The sequence below is a fragment of the Orbicella franksi genome, chromosome 6 (genome assembly GCF_964199315.1).
Source record: "Orbicella franksi chromosome 6, jaOrbFran1.1, whole genome shotgun sequence".
Taxonomy (NCBI): domain Eukaryota; kingdom Metazoa; phylum Cnidaria; class Anthozoa; order Scleractinia; family Merulinidae; genus Orbicella; species Orbicella franksi.
This window is the reverse complement of record NC_138150.1, coordinates 27,166,614-27,179,130: the sequence shown is the minus strand read 5'-3', so window position 1 is coordinate 27,179,130 and position 12,517 is coordinate 27,166,614. Positions and strand designations below refer to the sequence as shown.

General features: G+C 39.3%; 1 protein-coding gene across 1 annotated transcript in view; it reads left to right on the top strand.

The window, feature by feature from the left end:
- Positions 1 to 2,499: 2,499 nt before the first annotated feature.
- The window catches only part of LOC145488934 (uncharacterized), a 30,514-nt gene continuing 20,496 nt past the window's right edge, over positions 2,500 to 12,517 (top strand). The window contains exons 1-2 of the mRNA XM_081467788.1: positions 2,500 to 2,563; positions 5,680 to 5,948. Coding sequence (XP_081323914.1) covers positions 2,500 to 2,563; positions 5,680 to 5,948 — 333 coding nt within the window. The remainder of the gene's footprint in view (positions 2,564 to 5,679; positions 5,949 to 12,517) is intronic.

Here is a 12,517-nt window from a genome sequence, read left to right as displayed (position 1 = left end):
CAGTGGTCGGCTCTTACAGAGACAGCCTCTTAAAGTGGAAAGTTACAAAACATAAGTCAAATCAAACAAACAGGCCCAGAACTTTATGGAGTGATGGTAGAATTTCATTGTGATGTTAGATTATTGATTATCATAATTTACAATGATTTAGGGCAAGATGAAACGGATCCTGCGCTGTGACTGGTGCTATCTTGCCCGCTTGGAATTACCCGCTGAACTCTTTGAAATATTTGTTTCCTTTGCCGGTTTGAGTGGCATGCCTGTAAACTAGCCAAACTTAGTGCTTGTATAGCTAAGTGCATGACCACTATAAATAAGATTTACCTTTTACTTTACTTTTATTTATTTATCTAAGAATCCGTGTAAACCCAGGCATGAACAAGATTAAAACCTGTTAAGTGTCATTGGACTAAAAATGATCTGTTCATGATGGTTACTTGAAAGTTCCAAAGTAGACTGAGTTGTTTTAAACTTTGCATAAAGATGTAAGCTTTCAGTTTTGTTGTTAGTTTTGAATAACTTGTTGAAATGTTTTCCGCTAAACAGTGTAAACGAGATATTAACTTGTAACAGCATCATAGCTAGTACTGGAAACTTTGTGTGCAGCTGTCAATAAAAACAGTTATCCAGTCTGTTGTTTTTGAAATTTCAGTGTGACTTTTGTAACTTTGATCACTTCAACACAATCGACGCTCTTCTTACGACCGCTTTCGTAAGCGACCAGCTCTGGTCACGATCTACGTTGCAAAAACCCGTTTGAACTGTCACTCAAACACTTTAATGAAAAAATCTCGAAAGCGACCTTTCCCTAAGCGACCGCGACCACTTTTGGCAATTACCAGCTGGTCTTTTCCTGATTCGCCTGAGTGTGATTTGCGTAAGTCAAACCGTGACAAAAAACCAAACCACTTCGTGGTCAAATTTACAGTGATGTAACATTTAAAGTGGTAATTGTGATTCCTTGACTTTCAATAACTATTTACATTTTGCAAGTTTTATTCTATTTTGATTAAAGTTTTCGAAAGCGACCAGCACTAGTTACCACCACTTTTTCAAATACCCGAAGTGGTCGCTTACGAGAGCTTCGACTGTATTTGAAAACCAATGAGAATAGAAAATTTCAACTTACTTCAAAGTTGAAATGGTATGTATTACTGTACTGAAAACTAAATGGCTCCAACAATTGACTGTTTCCCCTTTGACCGTTTCCTTATTGTATTTTTTGCCTGTTCAAACTTGAGGGTGGTAGCGGCCTTACGTTATTGCATTCTGAACTCCTGATCTGAAGGTACGGATTCGGTTTTCTTTAGACAGTGTGCGGCACTCTCCTGCGCATGTGCGATGATCTGACAAAGCTGGCTTCAGTGAGGAAAATCCTGTTACACTGACAACAGTAAAAGTTAACTGTAGTAACGGTATTCAACAACTTAATTGTCATTTGTGGAGGTTTTCACAGTATATTTTATATCATTTTGGGAAGATCATAGAGAAATGTTCACGAGAAAAGGTCAGCGACGTAAATTATCCCGTGCAATACGTGGTTCAGAGTCGTACAATTTCTATTGATTAAAAACCTTCCAGTGTCATTCAAAGCCGTACATGCAGATTATGTGACAACTGTCCGCCATTTCCGAGTTACCTTGTGCCTCTGTTTTAAAACGAGTCTTCTGCAAAACCTCTCATATGAAGATGAATTGAATTTTCATGAAAGTGAATCTTCAGGCCGAACTCATTTTCGTATGAACGGTTTCGCACGAAGACGTGTTTTGACACAGAGACAAAACTCAACTGGGAAATAGCCTATTATGATCTCGGGATTGCTGTTAATACTGATGTTCAAATATTATTTTACTGCACGTATTAGGCAATGGAGGCGGCATTGTTTTGTTTGAGCTACATTTTAATTAGTCGTTTTGTTATTCTCCAACCAATCAAAACAAAAGAGACAAATGAGTTCATGATTCGCGTCACTCTCAAAACCCTGCATATGACATGAAAATATTGATGCAGTGCGACAAACAGCCCAGCTAGTGTCGCTTTTAAGCACTTTCGCGCTTTTTTATATTTCATCGGACACGAGTAACAGCGCTAATCAAGTCTCCTTTTCTAAACCTTCTCACATATTTGAAAAAACAATTTCCTGTTTTCACGTTAAACACTAGAACAATATATATCACGTTAATTCAGCAACATCATCGCTTTCTTTTTTAGAGTGCAAACGATGTCATGACAATACGTCAACATCATAGCATTGTTAAGATTCATCCACCAACCACAGTTCAGAGGACAGAAGAGTTCTTCTGTTGCTGTGACCACCAATGTGTTGCTTATTTCTAGAGCTGGTGGTTTAACAGATTAACAACTTAAAATTGATGACTCATGCAGGTGTCGAAGTTTAGCTCATCATAGTACCCAAAGTTGAACCGGACGTTTTAGCTTCTCGCTGGAATGTGACATTTTGAAGCCGTTTTACAAGATTTTCACAAGACCGTCTTAGAGATGCTCGTGGTATCGTTTTGCTTTGTTTTCGTCTTTTTGGCTTCCTTGATCCCGGGGACGCAAGGTAAGGTTGTCTTCAGTCAATGTTCGAGAATATTTTTGTTTTAGTGCAGCTTGTTTCAAGTTTTTACTATTACCGTGTAGCAAAAGGATGAACGAGAGTTTTCAGCGCCCTTGACTGACTCAATTCCACTTAGTAAGGCGTCCAGACGAGACTTTTATTAATATATGGCTTTGCCGGGGTCGGAATTATAATTAATGAGCCAACACTTTGCGCAGATTACGAATGCTTACAACATTCACCTGTTTTAAAATTTTCTACGTGCAAGAAAAAAAAAAAAAAACACCTAAAAAAACCTAAAACGTTACAAGTAAATTTGCAACTTATTTGGGTACAAAACAAGGTAATCGTGACCGTGAAACTGCAACGGCCTAAAGCTGTAGAATTGCTAAGCTTGTGTACGGCCTTTTTCCCACGTTAGCTCAAAGGCAATTACCGTATTAGAGAAGTTGCATGGCATACAATGGTAACCTTCAGATTTTGCAATAATTCTAGCCTCTAGGACAATGTAACACTCTTTTCAACAAAATTCCTAGATTTACTTCCATAATTTTATTCTGTTGTAGTCTTGCATAGCATTTCTATTCCAGATCCCTTTTTACCACTTTTTTTACCATTGCACCTGTCGAAGACTGACGTTGCCGGAGTCGAAGCTCTAAACAATTTTAAGCAGCCAATGTTTTCAAAGTTTTTCATCTCTAAAAAAAGTAAAAAAAAAACAACTGATATTACATAGACTTTAATGGTAAGCAAACTCAAGCGTTTAACGAACACCTAAAGATATTTTTTATTTAAGGTTTATTTGAAGGCAGCAGATGTAGTCGGTGGCGAAATCTGAAAATACTGTTTTCTCAATGATAACAGTTTAGGGACGTTAAGTAACCGAATCAGTCAAATATCGGGTTTTGGGGTTGATTTCCGCCATTTGAAAAGATACTTTGGAATTTGAATTTTTAACTAAGGAGAAAGAATTACCAGTTTTCTTTTTCTATAGCTCTCCTTGTTTTTTCGTAGAGTTTGGCAAACTAAACTGAGCCCAAATTTGTGATTTGTTTCACACTAAGGCCTACCTAACCTGAGAATATGAGCCAAATTGATTTCGCCGCCATATTTTGAAAATGTTCGATTTTTGGGCACATTCGTTCTTAATAAGTCACTGCATTAAAACGTTAACACACCGCAAAGAGGAGGTTTTAACTTACACTTAGCTTGGCTTTGTCATGCCCATGCAAATTTCTTAAAATTTCGTCACGTTTTTATCATTTGTGGAAAAAATTATAATCTCGGAAAAAGCGAGCTAACATATTCTATCGTCTATTTTTTTGTTTGTTATCCTTGGTGTTTCCCCAATTCAGACGAAATTGAGAAAAACACGTTTGTGAAAGAGTTTGCTTTTACATTGAGTGGCATGCAAAATAAATAATGGCCTGTCTTCTTGGAACTGGTTAGTCTGAATAAGTTTTATGTGGCTTGCGACTTTCGAAATGTGCTATTTAATTTGGGGTTTTCTCGAAGTTAGATTGATGATATAAAGGAAATTAATGTCATGGCTAAGAAAACAACAAGGAAGTCTGCTTACGGAGTTTTTATCCGTGAATCAGACATGGAGTAAGGAGCGAGGGTTTTTAAGACGAGAGGGTATTGGGATGAGACAAGGATGGTCCACAAACGAGAAGAAAATAATCTTTTCAACTCCAACCCATTCTCGTCCATAGCGCCCTTGTTGTTTCACTTTCGCGGGAATTAACCCACATCGAATCTGAGAACCTAAGATCGGCTGCGAACAGTCTGGCAACAGGAAGGCATATTTTGTGTATGTGGTTTTGTTTGTTGGCAGAAAAGACAACAATTACTCTACTACTCCTCAACAAGTTTGAATAACTGACTTGACACTTTTGCTCAGCTCAAACGACCCCGGCCGACAAATTTCATTTTTTTATTGCGGAACTCCCCTCGAGCGGAGCTCCATACTCATATAGGAAAGAAAAGGAAACCCATGAATGGATATCCTCATGGATATCATAGCTAACGGTTTTGCTCGTGAGCGCGTGCGCACGACGACGAGGACTAAAGTCACGCAACAGGGCGGCCATACTCCAGCTAATAGGTTGATTGAGACACGCAGCCTTGGTTTACAGCGTAAATCTTTGATATTGAACATGCATGTTATGGTCAATTAACACCTGTCAAAACAAAGGATCCGCCCAGCAGTATCACGTGACCACTGCGGGCTCAGGTTTTGAGGTAATTGAGGTCAGGTTTTTTTTAAGTTGACCGCTGCCTAAAACAAAGCAGAAAGCCATATAATAAACAACTTATTAACCTCGAACGTTCGGCCCTTATAGGTTATGGGCTCGGTCAATACGGCAAGGTCTCGCTCTGAGATTTTCCCGTAAAGACCTAACTCTCGGTTAATAAGTAGTCAGTCATCACGCTGTCAACTCGGTCAGATTGGCCAAAAACGTTAATTCAAGTATTATGGTAGAGTTTTATTACGTACGTTGTTAAACGAACGATTCGAATGGAAAGTGCGAAGTTATCATGCTTCACCTAACGGCAGCAATAAGGTTAATATATCTATAAAGCTGCGTAAATAATAAATTGGTGAACGACATAAAGATCGTGTTTATGTAAAATAGTGACTCGGATATAAGTGTTCTCAAAAGTATATTTGTGTCATCCAAATGCGTGTTGTTGTTCATCTGTTGAGAAGGAGATAATGTTAATGTAATAAGCGTTACATAAGGTTGAACCAGTGATATTTCCATACCGTAGACGAGAAAGTCCCTTTTAAACTTGTCCGCAGTGTTCCATAGCGTGGTTTTGTTTCACATGTGTTCAGGCCAGCGATTCGGATAGATGTTCGATCAACAATTACCACAAAATGACAAAGAGGCAGTTTCTTAGTATTATCAAAGACTTGCCTCACCTACCCTGCAAGGAAGTTCACACTCTAGGAAAAAAAGTTGAGAGATGTCGTCATATTTTGTCCAACTGAAAAAAAAAAATGGACATCTGAGGCGCATGTTTTTGATCAGGAATTAGCATTTCGCTTGCTTGAGGTACCATTTCCATTATTCTAGTCCTAATAGTGCTCCGTCCAATTTTACCGTTTTCAGGTCAATGTCGAAATTTGAGATTTACAAGTGCTCCAATCCATGGCTACCGGCTGAATAATCACGTGATACGTACCATTGGCGTCATGAATGAAGATTTCTGCGAGCTGCAATGCTACATGGAGCCAAACTGTGTCAGTTATAATTTTGACGAGCAGGAAGATACAAATGGAAAACACAAGTGTGATCTGAATAACGCTACTTATGAACACGACAACGAACACTCAGGCGACCTCGCGAAGAACGAAAATTATGTGTATCGTGGAGCCGAGGTAAACATAAAATTGAAGGTAGTAACTTCAGTTTGAAATCTAAAACGTTGAACAGACTTTTTTGGGGATTTTTTGTCACGACCTCGAAACTTTGTGTAGGATCTTTTAAGAATTCAAAATAATGTATTGCACTCGGGAGTGGAGTTGGGGTTAGTGCTAAGCATCTAAGACTTTTTTTTTTACATAGCAGGCTTGGATTAGGCTCTCGGGCAGAGGGACACAGATAGCTACAGATGGTTGCCAAGGGAAACATTCCTTGCCCCAGTGGGATTCACGTGCCACTATTTAACAATTAGATTATGAGCTCCAGATTTCTTTGAGGTGTTATATAATAAGTCAAATTACCCGCGCATTTTGATTGGTTCTCACCTATGATCTATTAGAGGACAGACGCATAGATGACGTCAATATAACAAACATTTTCTTTCTGTTTTTTTTTTCCAATAGCGGAAGTTTTTAAAAATTTAGATAATGTTTTACCAGTGAGTGGGCTAAGGATAAGATTGAAGAAATATATATTCTGGAGACATTCCATTTTTCACCCTGCACATCAGAGTTGCCAAATCTTGCAGTCACCTTTGTAAGGTGATATGCTTCTGATGCGGTCGATAGGTATGCTTTCTTCAACAAATTCTCGTAACTTAATGTATTGTCATTAAAGACGCTCTTAGACCCTTTCCCCAATTTGCGCTTGTCAGATGCACTTATAAACAACTAATTAACTGTTAAATATCGTCAATGGATATCGCTGTTGTTATGGCTATTTTTGCTCTTTTCCTTGAAGAATGCTTGTGCAAAGAAACCTTGCCAGAACAACGCAACCTGTCAGGCCGGTTTTACGGACAGAGATTACCCGTGTTTGTGCATTCCCGGATTTACTGGCCATGACTGTGAAAACGGTACCAATACATTATGTTGTAATGAGTGCACTTAACTTGGTGGTGAGAGGTTTTAGGGGTTATATACCAGAATGAGAAGTTATAGCAGGGAGTTGCAATTATGAAAGTTGGCTCTCTGTCGCTGCTATCATTGTTGTTGTTGTTGTGGTTGCTATTACTACTGCTGCTGTTGTCGAATCTTGCTTAAAAGTTTAACAGGCAGTTCATGCTGGGAGATCACACGGAATATGATAACAATTATCTCCGGTGAGATAATTTAATAACAATTGTCGTTACGATACAGATATTCCACAGGAATATTTTTGTGTTAGATATTGACGAGTGTACCGACGGAACACGCAAATGTGATGTCAAAGGCGCTGTGTGTAACAACATCCGGGGATCCTATAACTGCACGTGCACAGATGGATTTTATGGAGATGGAATAAACTGCATTGGTTTATTTATTTATTTATTTGACATTTCTTTATACACGGTTAAAAATCATCAGGTAATACTAATATTTAAAATTAATACTAATAAAATACTAATAAACAGTCCATGCTAAATACTAATTAATAAAAATTGAAGTAGTAAATGCTAATTTAAATATTAAACTAATCCTGTTTTCCATGAATGCCGTGTCTAACTTTGCTTTTAAATTGATTAAAGGATTTTATCATCCTGGTAACTATCTGTAACACAGTGTGGTTTAATGCATTTCATCAAATCTAGGTAAGCTTACATACGAGGCTTCAGAATGAGGCACACTATGTCAGAGACCACACCCTTTCAATAAAAAAGTTTTCCGGTGACACTTCTTCGATGTTATGGAAAAAAATCTCAGCTCATTTCGGATAATGATTCAGTTAATCAATCGTAAATTCTCTTTCAATTCATAGCCGTAGCTAGAGTTTGACGTGCTTGGGTTCTCGCAGTTTCTTCTATAAAAAGACATCTTCTCCTCCCGTGATTGTATGTACAAGAAGTCAGTCACAAATTACTAGATGGTGATGTACCTCGTCAGTACGTGTACTGAAGGAAATCTCATACCGAGTCTTTGAGAAGCGTCAGACTAGTTAGAGGGACACAAAAATTCAAGATTTCCTTTCTTGCATATGTCTCTTTCTCCCCCTCTTACTTTTTCTTTTATTTTCTGCAGAGAAGCCACAGTTTCTTGTCATTTGTGAAGGGAAAACGGAAGAAATAACCTGCCAAAACGGAAGAAAAATCAGCATACTAGACGCGAACTATGGCAGGCTGGATCGGGATACGTGTGACCATCCAAAAATCTCCAACATTAACTGTCGTGCCAGCAATTCTCTCCAAATCGTACAGGACAAGTGTAACGGCAAAACCCAATGTCAGCTGCAGGCGGCAAACTCAGTGTTTGAGGACCCGTGTAGGCGAACACACAAATATCTACGAGTCAAATACACATGCCTGGAATAGTGGAGATAAAACTAAATATGTTAAATTTTTTGTGGTTTATTTTAGTCTGCAGACTCATATTGTAATTTTTTCTATTTATTCTCTTCTTTTTCTCTACTGTAAAATATACAAGAGTGAATGAAGTTACCATTGCTACGTTGTTGCAAGTAACGCACCCCGTCTCTTCGGATCCTCAAAGTTAAGCCGTGTTCGGAGGGACTAGTACTTGGCTGAGTGACCTACTAAAAATACCCGTGTTGGGAGATTTCTCAGGATCTTTTCCAAGACCATATCAGGATTGACACAGTGCTGTGGTCGTTCAAGAATTTAGCTGTTCATTTCGAAGACGTATCATCCAGTTTAACTATCGGCTATGGAGTCCCCCAAGGATCCATATTGGGCCCGATTTTGTTTGTTGTATACATCGACGATCTCCCGCAAAGTCTGCTAAAGTCTTCAATAGGCATGTACGCTGACGATACGGTTATGTATTATTCTGACTCCAGCGCAGATATCATCAAGCAGGTTCTACAAAACGATCTAAACAATGTCGAAAAATGGTTAGCAAGCAGCAAGGCTAAATGGATGCCCTTTGGTACTAGGCAAAAACTAGAACATTGTCCAGACCATAGAGTACAACTCCATGGGAAAGAAACTGAAAGAGTATCAAGCTTTTGTTACTTTAGCCTGCGAGCTGGCTCACGTTGGAGCACAAGCCCGCTCAGCGTAGCCACGAGGGCGAAATCGAGCGGCGAAGCGGCGAAGCGCCTCTTCACCAGACTCCTTGCCGCCGGATCGCTTTGCTCTTCGCCGCTCGCGCGTGTGACTCAAAGGGTAGCCTACTCGAGGGCTATTGTTACTTAGGAGTTACACTAGATGAGAATCTCTCATGGAACGAGCATGTAGAACTGGTTTGTAACAAAGTGAGCAAGTGTCCCGCTTGCTCACTTTTTAACAAAGTGAGCAAGCGCCCCACATACGACCTTTCCTCATCTTAAAATCTGTTAAATGCGTGTATAATTGTTTAATACAGCCGATGTTTGATTGCACTGAGACGGTATGGGATGGGCTGTCAATCGGATGCAGTAACACCTTGCAACCTCTACAAAACAGGGCAGCACACATAATACAAAGTAGGGCAACGACGGAAGAAGCTTTCAAAATGTCAGGGTGGGTTGATTTGGAAACACAAAGGAAAGCCCACAAATGTATCGTAGTTTTTAAATGTCTAAATAGCTTAGTTCCTTCGTATTTATCAGATTATTTTATTAGAAATCGCACTATTCACACTTACAAGACGAGACAAAGGAATGACATTTACTTACCGAACCCCAAATTAACGCTAGGGTGTAACACATTTAGATTTTCAGGCACGGTTTTTAATGGTTTACCCACATCAGTAAGAGAAGCCACGTCGCTTTCCATTTTTAAGAACTCTCTTAGTTTTCATTTTAGCCATTAGTTTTCTACCAATATAATATTCAGATATACTTTGATTGTTCTCTTTTATTGTATTGATCTAGAAAAATTGTACTTCATAGATATGTAATTTCCTTTTTATTCAATTTTTAAAGTCCTTGCACATAACTTTGTGGTAATTTTTAAATTCTGAATTTTTTAATCACGTAGTCTTAATTTTACGCAGGGCTCCTTTTAATACCAGCCAATGGCTGATGGGGCTACCCTGCCTAAAGAAAAATGACTTGACTTGACTTGATTTCTTGCCGGGGTATACTTGTTACCCCGCCAGACATCAGTTCATAAACGTCTCTGTCCATCTATTTTAATATACTGCCTGGTGACTTGGTGAAATGGGTAGGGTTAATGCTCTTTAATTTATCGATCAAACAGAAACATTAACATCGTCCTCCCGGGGATACCAAGGGCATTTGGCTGGATGATGTGCCCGGGGGGGGGGGGGGAATTTGTCGTCTGTGGTTGATATTGGGGTTGGGCCGTTTACAGCCTCATTGGAAGAGTAAGGGTTTTCAAAAAAGTTGCCTCGTAATCATCATGAAGCTAGCTTTTAAAGTACTTAGTTTAATTCTTTAATTAAAATTAAGGAAGTTCCTTTGTCAGTGGACCGAGTCGACTCAATTCAATTGGAGCAGGGGAGGGATTGTGGGTGGGCACGTAGGCTTCGTTGGATGAGATATCTGTTATTCGTTTTACCTGTTTTTATTTCCTCGCGGTATGTGCCAAACTTTGATTTGATGCTATAATTATCTATGAAACGAATATAAGAATATATCGAAGTGCTTATACTGACTGACTAGAATTCATTCCACTTCGATGAAATATCTGTTGTGATCTTAGTCTTCTATAAAGTGCTGTCTTCAGCTTCTTCCTCCTCCAGCAACAAGTCTCTAGGGTTAACCACGGTTTCTGTAGAGTCTTGTATTCTCCTGGTCACTGCGACGGCAGAAAAAACCCTGCAAGTGGCTTTTGCTCAGGCATTCTCCTCTATCAGCCGATTGTTCTACATATCCTTTAACACAAGTCCCGTAGGAACAAATGTACCAGCCGGTGAGACGGTTCAAGGGCTGGTAACATGTACTGATGGGTCTGAGATCAATCCTTGAAGGGGCTGGGGGTGAGGTCTGGGGCATCTTCCACCGGGGAAGGATTGAAAATCTAGACACGGTCTTAACGCCATCTGGTGCTTTTTAGGACACCTTTGTGAGATACTTTTGAGATGCAAGCCTAATTTTTTGAACATGATACTGACCACTGTGGTATAAAATACATTAACTAACCATAAAGTGCTCAGCCGTTGATGTAAGGCAATCCCCAAGTAGTCGCAGAAGAGCGAAAATCAACAAGACGTCTGGAGAAAACGGACATGGCAGGCTTCCAGGAAAATGCTCTAGCGGACAAAAACGTTTCAAAGATTTTACCTCATATTAGTGAAAGGATATAGCGGTTCTTTTATCATCCAAAGCTTATAAATTCTAATTCACTTTTAATATTTCCGACTGGTAAGTCTAACTGAAATATAATTTGAAACCTTATCGTTGAGCCTAGAGGATCCGGTCGGTCGTTTGGGTGGGGCCCCGCCCATGCCGACAGCTGGGTCTATCGGAGCTGTGCGTCGTGAACATGTCTAACCAATCTCTACGAAATTATCATCGAGAGTTTCTGACTGCCTCTCTTCCTTCACACAATGGTCCCCGATTACCAAATGTGACTCGAACAGATTGTTTCCTATGTTATGCCATAGTTGATTCAGATGTATTTGAATTAAATTAAATTCTTTCCGAAAATAACGAACACCGAACATATTCGCACCAAAGTCTTTTTTTCGTGGGATTTCTTAATCACGTTGGTTCTGGTGGTTTTGGTGGTGGTGGTAGTGGCGTGGTGGAGGGTATTCCAGGGGAGCAGTGGGAAATTTGTAGATGATTCTTGTGGAGGAGGAGGAGGTTCTTATAATGTTAGGGAAGATCAGCAAAGAGATTGTTGTTATAATACAGCTGGTCATGGCCTGGTAACCATTACATTACGGTAGAAAAAAAAGACCCCAGCGTCACACACAACAACTTTATCCAGCTGCGGTTTAATTGGCTATAGATATTTTGCCTGTGGCTATAACTCTTGCGGCCTAACCGTTGATAATTATCTATTTTGATAATAAACTCGTTTTTGAACGTGTTTTTTTTTTTTTTTTTTGATATGTTTTAAGTTGTGTTGGCGCACTTTGTTGCCATCAGTTTAACCAAAAATAGTCGTTTATACTAGGATTACTCGCTACATGCGAAATGCCGGCTTTTCCCATATACGTAAGTCTGAGAGTAAAACACCTTTTCTCCGTTTTGTGCATAGAATTTTTATATAGATTATTAACAGCCATGGAGTTTTCGACAATTTCAAAGTTCTACAAGAATTAGAATAGGTCGTTCTGTTTTGACCAGGAAGATTGTTCGAGCAGACCAAGTCAACACGGTTTATAGTGTTTACTACGTGGTCCACACAATACACACTATAAACCATGTTGACTTGATCAGAGAATCTCGACATAATACATGTACCGACCTGCTGGTCAGAGGTGTTATAGCTAATACAAGAATACATGTAATCTTAATTATTTGTTTGGCATAAAGTAACACCTCTCTTGTAATATGCGGCGCGAACGAAAAAGTGCCTAGCTAGCACGGAGGAAATGTATGCAAGGCAAGAATAGATTACAAATGATATAGATCTTGCAGGAGTCCTCTCAATGGAACAAAACTTTGCAAAAAGCTTGTCCTTAGGAAGTCTGGT